We start from the raw sequence: 13,850 nt of genomic DNA, 5'->3' as shown, positions 1-13,850 counted from the left end.
TCCATTGTCTGAGCTTTTTGCTCGCTTGATAATCAAATGCTGGCAATGGTGTAAGGAGGTCAGTAACCCTGCCTTGTTTCATTTGCTGAAGACCTTGTGGTGTGCCATTCAGGCTCGGGTTCATCCTTTCTGCGTTCTGCATGTGAGGAGTCACACCAATTTGCCAGGCTTTATAGTGGAAGGTAATGCGAGGGCTGATAAATTGGCTAACCCAGCATAGGTAGCACCTCAGCCTGATACACTCGCGCAGGCCAAGGCATCGCATGGGTTTTTCCACCAGAACGCACATACTTTGCAGAAGCAGTTTCAGCTGATGCCAACTGAGGCTTGTGACATTCTTGAGTCATGTGATGACTGCCATGCGCTGGCTCTGCCTTTACCGGCAGGGCTAAACCCCAGAGGCCTTATGGCCTTGGAGCTTTGGCAGACCGATGTCACCCAGATTGCCGAGTTTGGCCGGCTCAAGTATGTGCATGTCACGGTGGACACGTTCTCCTCTGCGATGTGGGCTTCTGCTCACACCGGAGAAAAGACCCGTGATGTCCTTGACCACTGGAGGCAGGCCTTTGCTGTTCTGGGCATACCTTCTGCTGTGAAGACCGACAATGGTCCTGCTTACGCATCGCAAAGGTGCGGCAGTTCCTGCAGCTGTGGGGTGTGTCACACAAGTTTGGTATCCCTCATTCTCCGACTGGCCAAGCTATTGTAGAACGCGCTCATGGTACTCTGAAGCGGGTTCTTCAAAAACAAAAACGGGGAATGCAGGGTGAAACCCCGCACAGTCGGTTGGCAAAGGCATTGTACACCATCAATCATCTTACGGCGCCGCAGCACTCAAATAACCCTGTTGTTTTGAATCACCATCTCTCGTTGCAGGCTGTGGACGAGGCACATCAGCCTCGGGCGAAGGTTCAGGTGCGGAATTTAGTCACCAAGCAGTTGGAAGGTCCCTATGACCTTACCGCTTTGGGGCGTGGGTATGCTTGTGTATCCACAGATACCGGGGTACGCTGAGTGCTTTCAAAGTGTGTTCGCCCTGACCCCAACCGCAGAGACAGAATCCGGCTGACAGGCAAAATAGAAGCCGTGACCAACCTGAAAGGCATTGAGTGATGATTCGGATGCAGATGACGCGAGTGATCACTCCGATGATTCCTCCATGGATGGGCGCTGAATCTTGTTCATGGTTCTTTTTCACATTGTTCATTTTTGCTTTCTTTTTAAACTGAGAAGGGTGAGATGTCGCCCTGATTTTTTAAGATTTTCTAAGCCTTCTGATGTTTGCATTCTTGAATCAAACTTTCTCACACACTTTCTGTAAGCAACGTATTGTTTTGCATTCTTTTATGGAGGAGGAGAAACTTGATGGACTGTTGGTTTGTGCAGTGTCCCTGGAGAGGTGGCACTTTCACCCTCCAATCCTCTGTCACCTTTGGAAATCTATAAATGTAGGAGTCAGAAAATAAATGCTCTTTTTTCCTGCCCTGATAGCAGCAGTGTGTCTGTGTCGTGTTGTCTTGTGTCCTATAGCAACAAATAGGCACATGCAGCCTCTGGTTTTTGCCTGCAAAGAATAGTTCAGAACTTTGCAGTTTGTTTCTTTTGCCGCACAAGACAAGAGTGGCTCCCCACAGCTTCATGGACAACACAATCATCTCCTTGCTTCTTATTAAAAGTCAAAAATCAGGCGGACTCAGAGCACCTGTCTGCTCTGCTACTGACTGCTCTGCCTGAAGAGGCAAAAAAGCAACTAAACAACAAGGGCACCAAAATCCCTGACTTCAAGCAGGAGCTTGCTTCTTGCCTTCTTAATCACCACCTTTATTTCTTTTTCTTCAGTTAAATCTGGTTCATAAGCCTCATGTTTCACTTTTTCTTCCATAGGTTTTCTTTCAGAACAGATCTATTTCTCCTTTATAGGGGATTCCCCCAACAATTTCTGTTAAAATTCCCTATATTTTCGAATAGCCAGTATGTTTTGTCGTCCTCCATGCAGCTTGTTCTGACAAAAAATTGATACAAGTAGGACTCGGGTTAGTGTGTGTTCTGAGGATGGCAGTCTGAGATTCTCCTGCATGTAAAGGGTAATAGCATTTTTAACACGGTATCGTCCCTCCTTTATCAACAATCATAAGCAGGAGGATATATATGAATGGGAGTCCGGTACAGGCCACTCTCCCCATCATGTTTCCCCTCAGCGGAGGATCAGCAACTCTTTGTGGCAAGAATGTAACCTGATCCAGTCTTGCCCCCTCCCCCTTTTTTCTCCTCTCCCTCATTTATCAAGTTGATATTCTTACCAGTTACTGTTGCAGGAGTTTACTTTCCCTTTTGTATCAACTTGTTTCTTCTGTCTTTTTAGGGCCAGATTGCTAGGTGCGAGGGAGAATGCTCTATCTTTTTCGTGGATCGTTGGATCTGCAACTAGAGATACCAGAGATTAACATATATTTTTACAGTTTACATTTTCCTCTCCTCTAGATATTAATTTCATTAAGAGAATGTTAACAACTTTCAATTAAACTTTTACATAACAATTCTATAACTTATAACTTATGTATCTTCCTGTGGTGTGTCTAATGTGTTCTTTGGTTTAGGTAAAGTTGGAGATACTTCCTTAGGTGCAGAAACCGGCCCTTTCAATCGGGTTGCATGTGTCCATCCTCACTCTTGTGTTTGTATGACAGTCTCTGTGGTTAATAAAACTTGAAATGGACCTTCCCATTTTGGGATTAATGGTTGTTCTTTCCAGGCCTTGATTAATACCCAGTCACCATGTTGAAATTTATGGATTTTGAAATCAATAGGAGTAGTTTGAGAAAGGTATCCCTTAATTCTTAATTATTCTAAAGTGCTGGTTATGGTCTTTATATATTTTCTCACTATCAATTCTCCTTCTTCATATGTTCCTGCATTTCCCAAAGTTGTTAAAAATGGTAAGCCAAACATCATCTCATATAGTGAAACTCATGTCTGCTCTTGGTCTAGTTCTTATTTTCATTAGTGCCAGGGGGAGACATTTCAGCCAATTCATTTTTGTTTCTCCTGTTAATTTTGTAAGAGTAATCTTAAGGGATTGATTCATTCTTTCCACCCTTCCAGGGCTTTGGGGCCTCCAGGGCATATGAAATTTCCAGGTGATGTTTAAGGCATTTACTAGTTGTTGTATTATTTTAGCTGTAAAATGGGGACACCTCTATCTGAATCAATGGTATTTATTATTCCGTATGGGGGTATGATTTTTTCTAATAGAATCTTGCTTACAGTCTCTCCAGTTTCTCTCGTTGTTGGGTACTCCTCTACCCAGTGGGTCAAATGATCTATTATTACCAATAAATACTTACACCTCTGTATTTGTGGTAGTTCCATAAAATCTATTTGTATACATTAGAATGGTCTTTTGGATAACTCTCTTTCCCCTTGAGGCAGTCTTCTCATTACTTTTCTACTTATTCTTTGACATATCATGCAATCTCTTGTTATTATTTTTGCAATTTCCCATACCCCAATACATACATAAGTTCTCATAAAATGGTCATGCAAGGCTTGGGTCCCCCAATGATTTGAGGCATGTAGGTCCTCTAATATTTTTCTAGTTAATGCCTTATTTAGTACTTGCCTACTGTCTGGCATCTCCCATTTTCCTTTCTCATTTCGGGTTGCACCATGTCTTTGTAGCTTCTCTTGCTCTTTTTCATCAAATATAGGGATCTTCTCCTTTTCTTTACCTTCCTCATTCCCATCTCCTATTTCATTTAACTTAAAGATCTTTTCTGAGTCCTCCAAAGTGGCTCTTTTTGCAGTAATGTGGGCCACATTATTCCCTTTTATTTCTTTAGTATCACCTTTTTGATGTCCTTTTAGATGTACGATGGCAATTTCCTTGGGTCCTTTTAAAGCTTCTAGCACTGCTCTTACAAGGCCCTCATGAATTAGGGTTTTTCCTTTTGAATTAATGAATCCTCTTTCTGCCCAGATTTTCCCAAAAGTGTGTACTACCCCATAAGCATATTTAGAGTCTGTATAGATAGTACCACTCTTTTATCGAGCCACCTAAATCCTTTTAATAATGCATAGATCTCACAGCACTGTGCAGACCAATTTATGGGAAGCTTTCCTTTTTCTACAGCTGTGATTGTACGACCATCTACTATAGCATATCCTGATGCTTGTTTCCCATCAATCACTCGAGATGAACTGTCTATAAAAAACACATCAAGTTCTGGCAAAGGTTGTTCTAATAAGTCTTCTCTGACTTTTATTTGCAAATCTATAGCTTCAAGGCAGTGATGTTCTAGTTCCTCTTTTGGTTCCCCATATAAACACGGTGCAGGGTTTTGTATTCTTGTTGTAGACAGTTCTATATTTTTCGCTATTGTTTAAAATTAGTTCATACTTTAAAAGTCCGCTATCTGAGATCCACTGGCATGCTCTTTTACTTAATATACTTTTCAAATCATGGGGTGTATACACTTTGATCTTGTTACCTAGGGTTAACTTGTAGCCTTCTTCAGTAAGAACTACGCTTGCAGGTACCGCTTGTAGAAATGTAGGCCAACCTCTGACAAGTAGATCAAGTAGTTTTGAAATATAGGCAATGGGTTTTGGCACTCCACACCAGTCTTGTACTATAACTCCATAAGCTATCCTGTCCTCAACATTCACAAACAATTCAAACTGTCTGTTTAAGTCTGGTAAACTTAGCACTGGAGCGTTTGCTAATTTCTCTTTTAATTATTCTAGTTTTCTATCTTCATCTTTATTCCAATTGATAGGCTCATCCTCGACCAATTTATTATACAGGAATTTGACCAGTTTTGTGTGACCGTCTATCCATAATTTGCAATATCCAATCAATCCAAGTAATTTTCTCACATCCGTTTTTGTTTTACGTGCTGGTAATGATAGTACCCCTTGAATTCAATCAGCGTCTAATTTCTTATATCCTTTTCCAATTATGTGTCCTAAATGTTTTACTTCAGATTCAACAAATTGTAATTTTCTTTTCAATACTTTTAACCCCTTTTTCCCCAGGAAGTTTAATAAGTTAACTGTTGTTTTCTGTACCTCTTTTTGTTCTCCAGAGATTAACAAATTATCTATATATTCTAGAACTTGGGAACTACCTTTGGGTTTAAATTGTCTCATTATCTCTTCTCGGGTTTGCCCAAATAAATTTGGTGACTCTGTAAATCCTTGTGGCAACCTTGTCCATTGTAGTTGTTGTTTTCTCCCAGTCTCGTCATCTTCCCACTCAAACACAAACCATTTACTACTTTCTTTCTCCAATGGGGACGACCAAAAAGCATCCTTTAGATCTATAATGCTAAACCATGCATGTCAGTGGTACCTTACTCAATAAATTGTATGGGTTAGCAACTGCTGGATATCGTGTAAGTGTCTGCTTATATATTTCCCATAGATCTTGAACTAAATATGTACCATCTGGTTTCTTAATGGGTAAAATTAAGGGGTAAAATAGGGTGTTGTGTGGAGACATGCACCGCTCTAATATCCCTTCCTTTATCAGATTTTTAATTACTGGTGTTAGTCCCTATTTTCCTTCTACTGAAATTGGATATTGTTTTACTCTTATCGGAGGAAGGTCTGGTTTCATTTTAATTTCTGTGGGTGTAACGTCCAACAATCCATGTCCTCCTTCCTCTGCCCACACCTTCGGATAGATTCCTTTTTCATCTTCCTCTCTCAAAACCATCATTATTGCCACCATATGTCTTCCTTCGAGTACCACTCCTATTTTTAGTTGCACTTGTAACTCTCGGCCTAGAAGATTAGAATCTAGTTCTGACATATATAATAAGTTGGTACAGCCTTCCCTGAAACTTCCTTTTATTGTTACACCCTCAATAATAGGTACTTCAAAGGGGTTGTTTTCAGCACCACTTACTTTGTATGTCTGATTACTCAGTTTACATCCCTTAGGAATTCTTACAACACTTGATTGGTCTGCTCCAGTATCTACTGAAAATTCAGCTTCTTCGCTCTGAGGGCCAATTTCCAAATTTACCAGGGGCTCTTTTGATGACCAAAGTCTCTCAGAGCATAGAGCCCCCGACACCCCTAATCATCCCCTTTTAATCTCCTTCCTAGGGTGTCCTGTTCTTGTGATATAGCTTCATCTAGCTTTCTCTTTTTACAGAAATTCCTTGTGTGTCCCTTCTCTCCGCAGTAAAAACATATAACCTCTGCCCAAGGTGGTCTCTCTTCTGTCCACAGTGTTCTGCTATCTTTAATATGTTTGCTTTTTCCAATTAATGGTCCTCTAAAGTCACATCCTCTAGACCCAATATACCTGTCTTTACCTTCTCCAGTTGGTTCATTATTTCCAAGTCCTTCACTTTCTCTTGCTACCGCCACCATGACTTTTGCCTTTGTTGTTTTTTCTCATCCCTCCTCAAATATACTTTTTGTTCCTCCCTGAATAATTCATTCATTCCTTTTTCCTGCCAATCACCCAACTTTTCTAATTTCCTCCTGATGTCAACCCATGCTTTTGTTACAAATTGTATTTTAACTGTCCTTCTGGACTGTCCGGATCCACACTTGAATATAATTGAAAGTTCCTTCTTAACCTTTCCAGCCAATTACTAGGTGACTCCTCTCGTTCTTGTTGGCTATCAAAAGCTAATTTTGCATTGTTTGTTCTGGGTACTGCCTCTCATTTCCCTCTTAAAGTTCTGTACTGCCTCATACTTGCCCTTCCTTCCTCCTGATTCGGGTTCCAGTTAGGTGTGTTAAGCGGCATTTTGTCTTTTCCCCTAGGACCACCTCAATTTTCCCTTTCCCAAATCTTCATCCCTGCTGCTCTAATCATTTGTATCTCCTCTAAGGAAAATAATATTTCTAGGATTGTGTTTAATTCTTCCCACATATAGATATTGGGTCCTAAGAATTGATCCAACTGCTGTGAGATGCCTATTGGATCTTCTAATAGGGGTTTAATATTATTTTAAAAATTCCTAACTTCAGATGCTGTTAATGGTGCATTTACAAATCCAATACCCCCTCTGGCTCCCCCCATAGGCCCCTCCCTCAGAGGGAATAACCTTCCAGCCTTTTCAAGATCTTCTTGTATTTTCTTTGCCAGGAACCTGGTGTTATAAGTGTGACCCTTTACATGTTCATTTAATTTATTTTCCTCTTTATTTTTGCAGCAGCAAACTGTCTTTTCTCCTTGGGCCCTTGTTGTTAAATATTCCTCTTGTATCTGATTTTTAGGATATTGGGGTATATGGAATACATAAAATGGAATATTTTCTATTGTTCCAAGACCAAAAGCAGAGGAAGAGGTATTTTGAGGTATGGGTTGAAATATGGGGGAAAAAATAAAGAGGGGGATTTTGAAAAGTTTTAGGAGCTATAATTGGGGTAGGGATACTTTGGACAGTGCTGGTGGCTGGCGTTAGGGTATTCATAGGACTAGAGGCGCGGTCGGGGGACTTTTGGTTCGCCCTCACCCCCAAACCTCACTCCCTAGATGTTCCAATTTCAACTGACAAAAAGAAAAATCCACCCTAAATTGGGTCCTAGTGACTGGAAGGGCCCTTCCGCAGCTGGCGGCCCACCTTCCCTCTGTGGGTCACCGCTCCTGCGAAGACTTTTCAGCTACCCCTACAACCCTGTTCAGCTGGGGTCCTAGCTCAGGATGAGCCTACTTCCCCCCTGTGACCCCTTTCCACTGGGATCCTAGTTCAGAGGGTCCCTACTTCCCTTTGGGTTGGGCACCCTCCCCTTCACCGGCCTCGAAAAAGGGGCACTCCCCCTCACGGTGGCCACCCTACCAAGTGGTCTCCGTGTGAGAGTATTTTCTCCCACCTCCAATATCCTAGTTCCCCAGGGGTTAGACTACCCTCGGAATATCCCTGAGGAACAGCCCTCCAGGTGGTTTGAGCTAGCAGTCAGAGCTTTACCCCTCAGTGGACAAGTCCACCCCCACTAATCCCCCCAGATACCCCTACAACCCGCTTCTGCTGGGATCCTCGCTCAGGGTACTGGGTATGTCCCCCTCTATGACCCCCTTCAACTGGGGTCCTAGTTTGAGGGGGAACAGCTCGGGCCAATGGCTGAAACCACCTCTGGGAGCCTCCAGTCATCGGAGGAACGGGAGCCTGAGTGGGCCAGGGCGGCTATGGGTAGGCACTCCCCGTCTCCCCTACTGCCGGGGGTCCGTAGGGGTACACACACTCTACAACACTTGCTTCCCTCCGTTCCCGGCCAGGCCCCCTCAGGGGAGTCCGGAACCATGGTACTAGGAGGTCTGCACTCACTTCGGGGGTCTGTACTCACAGGCCCCGTCTCAGTCACACACACGCACTTCGCACCCCCTATTACCTTAAACCCCACTCACGTTACTCAGAGGCAACATGAGCCCCGCTCCCTCTCGGAGGGCTTACCTTTTTGAGCTGTTTTGTTCCTTCCGGCCTCGGGAATAGGCGTGTTCCCTTCCGCGGTCCAATGTAGTCCGAAATCCGGCAGCCAAAAAGGTGGCTGGACGAGTCTCCCAGGTCCTGGCCTACCCCAGACTGTTTCAGGGGCATGGCCTATCCTGGACGAGGCCCCAGAAGATGTAATGAATGAACGAGGCCAGATTTTTAAGAAAAATGAAAAAGGCTCTCGTTTATTTAAAAATAAGCTGTAAGGAACGGAGGGTCCAAGATAAGCTTGAGCCCCCTCACAACAGCTCAAAGATACCAGTGTGTTATGAACACACTGGGTTCTCTCTCCTGCAAACCGATCCCACCGCCCACGGAACAGAAAGAGCCCCGCCCAACTGAAAACTCCCCTTTTTATAACACCCCTTAGGTCCAGGATTGGTGGGGTTTGGATCCGCGCACTGATTGGCAGAATCTCGGTGCTTTGATTGCCATTAGCGATGTTCATTCTGGGCAAATCATTTCTTCAGGGCGTTGAATGATTGTTGTCTTGGTCCAATCACCCTTTGTCTGTCCATTGCCTCCACCAAATCCAGGACAACTCCCTATTTTTGCCAAACCCAATTGAACCAAATTCATAACATCTATAATTTATAACCTTATTTGTATCCAGTGCTTATTTCTATTCAGCTCTATTTCTACAACCCGCTCTGCTAAGGACAAGTCAGAAACTTTGATAGCAATGGGATTCTAAGTCACTGCAACTAAATTAAAATGGGCCAATTCAACAGAAGTGCACATTTTTCTGAATTGCATATTCCACACTGGCTACTATCAAGGAGCAACATTCTCTCTGCAAATCGGGGCTTTTAGTTCTTTTAAAGACCTGATATGGAAAATTAGGAAATAGCCAGCGATGCCTTTGTTATTGCTGCTGCAGACATGGAAATGGATTTTCTCTCAGCCTACCCAGCTGGCCCTCTACACTCTACTGCCACAAGGCCAAGCTCACGGCTTGCTCCACGATTCTTAAACATGAGAAACATCAAATGTTCCTTTCTGACTCACCTCATGACCGGCATCGCTGAATACACAGATCAGCTGACCTGTAGTGGGCAAGGAAAATGAAAAAGGTGCTGTGAGAAAACTGCCTGGGCTGGTGAATCCCATAGAAGAGAACAAGTCAACCCAAACAGAGAGTATTTTTCTTTCGCAACATCCCTCCAGGAGACACAGTTCTTTCACACAGACAGCAAGAGATCAGGACAATATTCTTGGCTGTGCCTACACTTTGGCCTGTTTAACCAGCAAGTGAATAGAAACTTGATCAAGAAAATGGAAATCATTCTTTAACACTCAATACTTCTGTTCTCTGCAACAGATAAAGCATTTCCTACTTTTTCTTAATACCTGGGGGGCAATAGGAGACACAGAAACTCTCATCTGATATTCTGTGTACACAGCACGGAGGCAATCACTGTCTGAAATGAGTTTTTTCTCTGAATATTTATCAAATAAAACTGTTATTATGTAAAATGTGGAATGCTGCCTGTGTCACTGAGAGAAAGATCTGCACAGAGGCTTCAGCATCAGGACATAATTATTTCAGGAAGGGGGAAGAGGGTGTAGAGGTAAAGGGAAGAGGGCTGAAACTTGATCAGTTTCACCCAACAGCTACAGTACCAGATTTGACAGATTTCCAAACCTTGAGCTGTATGAGGTCTATCCAAGGCTTGGTGCTGTTTGTTTAATACTCAACATGATTAACTGTTAGATTTGAGGGCTACTAGGGGCTACCTTTTATTCTTGATTAAAAACAGCAGCGATGACCACGATAAAAATAATAATAAAAAAAATTCCGGAGACAAGGACAGCTACAAAAAAATGTGCAAGGAATTAAAAACATCAAATGCTACAGTGACACCAAGTGGCGAGACACCACCTTTCATGCTGCGTTTTCAAAGCTAAATTTCTCTCACTCCTCACATCTCTCTCATGGTCCATGTCAGTTGCAGTGTTAAAATCTATTTTCCTTATCAATATATTACTTTTTCTACAGAAAGCAAGAATAAAATTCCCCCCCAAGCCCACGAGTTTAAATAAATTCTGATGGAAGGAGAACAAAGGTTTATCACTTTATATTCTCAGTAGGTCCCATTGTTCCTGCTGTTCCTGTTGTATGTCTGACAGAGATTACACAATTCAACAAGAGTAAATTTGTCTCTAAAGTAACAATTTGAGACATTTCTCCTTCTGTTTATTCATCAAACAGTGTAGGGGCATGCATCAAAGAGAGAGAGAAAGAATAACAAAATTTCTTTGTAATTTGCCTTCAGATCTTGGTTATATTCATGTTATTAAGAGCTTTCCTTCACTGAGCCCTTTCTGGAACTGTCCCCCCATGCCCCCAAATTAACAATTTTAATCTATATTATAATAGAAAATGGTTTTTCCACCTGGAAATACTTAGTGCTTCTGTGTTCTTAGGTTTATTTTATTTCAGCCACCACTTCCCAGAGATTACATTTTTAATCTTATTTAGAAATGCTACTAATATAAAATCTGTACTGAAAAATAATGGTATTACAAGTTATTTGCTTGGTATTGTTATTACATAAACAACATTTAATTGTGTGATACTACTGTTTTTCCTAATATTAGTACCTCCACAGCTGTTTACTTAAATTCATGGTATAATCTGTTCTTTAGCTTGTATTGTAGTAGCTGTGGCTTGCAATGTATAGCTTAATTTAAAAAAAAAATTCTTTCTTACAGGCCTTAAAATACATTTATAACAAGACCTGAGTCACAAATTTTCACTGTTAAATGTACAATTACAATACACAGCTGATATTTCTCACATGCTAATGCAGAAAAGCAATTAAGACTCATTAATTTGTCTGTGGGAGGAGTTAAACACATACTTTATAAGTCTAGCTGTTCACCTAAAAAAAAAGTAAGTATTACTTGCACTGATTGTAAATACACCAACACATTAATCCATTTTAAAATGTAGAGATTTATGGAAGAATTGTTTTGGTTTTTCTCACCACAGTAGGAGGATGTGAACTGTGAGGCCATTGGCACCCCAAAGGCTCTGATTTATTAAATCATATTCTGGTGGGAATTTACAATTTACATGCAGGTAATGGTAGGAAGCCTTTATTTCTTCTGTTGATGTGGAAGATCATTCAGGGTAAAAATGGAGTATCAAATGTTTTTGATGCCAGAGGAGCTTTACCTCTGAGAAATGTCCAGCCAGCCACAAAGACTGCAGGGAAAAAAAAGTTGAAAAGTCCACAGCTCTTGTATTTGTTTTTCACTTTTAATATGAAAATTGAGTGGGGGAAAAGATGAATGGCAAAAAAAGAAGACCTTTAATGTAAGTCATTATTAATCTTCCCTTCTCTTGCCTGGGGAGCCATCCCATATTTCTTGTTGAAAGTAATAAGATGTCAGGCAGCAAGACAAAGGCCTGAGACTGGGCTTACAAGGCTTACCTAACAAATACACAGGAAAGAATCTAGAAAGAATCATTTTAGCATCCTGAATTATTGATGAAAGTCAAAGCAGCGGGAGGATTTATCTTCATATTTCCCCTCCTTTTCTCTCTCTCACAGTGCTGTGCACAAGCAGAGGTAGTGGTTTAAATGCTTGTTTTTCCTATGGCTTTAGTGCCTGTCCATGACAGGTGATGCAGTTAAAGGAGAGAGAGTGAGAAAGAAAAGGAGTGCCTTGGAAATAGTGCACTTTTAAACTGCTGAGATTGTAAAGCTGAAAGTGCAGAAATAGGAAAAAAATCTCACTTGGCAGGGGAAGAAAAGTTTTTGTGGATTGCATGAATTCAGATGAGCAACACTCAGATCAACACTCAACACTCTTTAAGATAAGAAATTCAATAATTTTTTTTTGGTAGAGTGTAGCGAATTAACAGCACAGATATTCAGGGTTGTGTATTTCTTCAAATGGTGAATCATTTATTTCTAAAAGTCCAGGTTTTGCAGCTGGTTTTGAAGAGCTGCATAGAGACTTCCAAGGAGAAAAATGTCACTGCTTTCATTCTGGGAAGGAGGGGAAAAACAATTCTGCTTGCCCATGCTCCTGAAGATCCCATCAGAAAACAGACATGTCCTAATTCACAAGCAGAAATGTCTTTTTCTTTTTTTTTTTTTTTCAGGCTAGCTATCTAGCTGCACTTCCCTATCTAAAGTGGAGAAAAAGGGGTCATTTCTGAGTTGGCTGTCACTGCTTCTGCTACATGACTGAATGTGAGTGTAACCATTTCTTATTAAATGGAATAAGGCTGACTTGCAAATAGGAGGGGGGAAAAAAGAAATCAAATGAAATCATTTAGGCTGCAAGCCCAATTTCTGCAGCTCTGTTTGAGTCATGCTGTAGCATATATAAGTAGCAGATGTGAAATGATTTCCAGACACAGAACTGTGGTTACTCACTTGGTGAGGAGTCCAGTTCCTGTCAAGTGCATCTGAATTCCAGGAGCTTGAGTTAATCTGGAACATCTGTTGCCTATGTACAGAAGATATGACAGGAATTCGTACCAAAAGTTGGAAATATATGCAGAGATATTTGTGGGTATGTAAACATAAAAATATGCATGGGCACGTCGCCTCACCAAGTCCCACAGAAAGCTTGCCATTCAAGAAATAATTTATTTTCTGGTTTGGAAATTAGTAATATTCCAGCACAGAGAATACTCCAGAGCAGATCTGATGGACATTTCACTGTTCTTTGAGAGGTTTTGGTTAAAGACAATATTAAAACCTCCAGAAATTAAGAAAAACCAATTAGCAGTCTCTCCTGACAGTGCACACTCTGTTTACATTTGCATCCATGTCTGTAGGCATGTAGGAAAAAATGTCACTGATTAGTTGGTTAAATAATGACACTTTAATTCCTCACTTAGGGAACTTTTGAAAAGGTTTCTTTGGTTATTCATTGAGTTTTAAGTCTGGTTTTGATATTTGCCTTGGGAAATGTCAAATGAACCATAAAAAAATCTGTAAAATTACAGGTTATTTTTCCATGAGATAAAGTGTGGTGTTCAGTATCCCAGGTGTTAGCATGGAATTAGGACATTTTGCTTTAAAATTCTAGTAAGAATACTTATAATCAATGAGGACAGTGCAGATACTAATTTTTGATACTGAAGCCCCTGCCTAGTTTATGAAAATCTCAATTTCACAGTTTCAAGCATTAACTTCAGAGTATTCTAACACATTACCACGGAGCATTCATGTCATGGGGAAGTCATAAACCCAACACTGAGCCTTTGAATTTTATTAGTGACCAGGCTGCACAGACCTCCAACACCTTGAGGAATAAACAGCTCCTCCTGACAAAGGGCAAGTGCTGTATTTTGTGAGCCTGGTGTGGAAATCCCTGGGAACTTCTGCAACAAATTTTTGCCTGCATTGCCAGAAACTCCACGACAACACA

At 41.3% G+C, this 13,850-nt stretch overlaps 1 protein-coding gene across 1 annotated transcript; it reads right to left on the bottom strand.

Moving 5' to 3' along the window:
- Positions 1-1,408: 1,408 nt before the first annotated feature.
- On the bottom strand, positions 1,409-9,753 carry LOC120497552. The gene is made up of 2 exons (XM_039699201.1): positions 8,415-9,753; positions 1,409-2,424 (listed from the first exon to the last, which is right to left on the bottom strand). The coding sequence occupies exons 1-2, from the start codon at positions 8,899-8,901 to the stop codon at positions 2,297-2,299; spliced, it is 615 nt and encodes a 204-aa protein (XP_039555135.1). The 5' UTR covers positions 8,902-9,753; the 3' UTR covers positions 1,409-2,296.
- Positions 9,754-13,850: the final 4,097 nt, after the last annotated feature.

The sequence above is a fragment of the Passer montanus genome, unplaced genomic scaffold (assembly GCF_014805655.1).
Source record: "Passer montanus isolate IOZ18808 unplaced genomic scaffold, ASM1480565v1 scaffold130, whole genome shotgun sequence".
NCBI classification, from domain to species: Eukaryota; Metazoa; Chordata; class Aves; order Passeriformes; family Passeridae; genus Passer; species Passer montanus.
Note: the sequence above shows the minus strand (reverse complement) of the source record. Positions and strands in the feature narration are given on the sequence as shown.

Bases quoted from the DNA above. Each gene is read 5' to 3' on its own strand.
- LOC120497552 (XM_039699201.1), bottom strand. From the start codon at position 8,901: ATGAACATCGCTAATGGCAATCAAAGCACCGAGATTCTGCCAATCAGT. The intron at 2,425-8,414 runs GTAAGCCCTCCG...TGGTATCTCTAG, and splicing joins GAACAAAACAGCTCAAAAAG to TTGCAGATCCAACGATCCAC.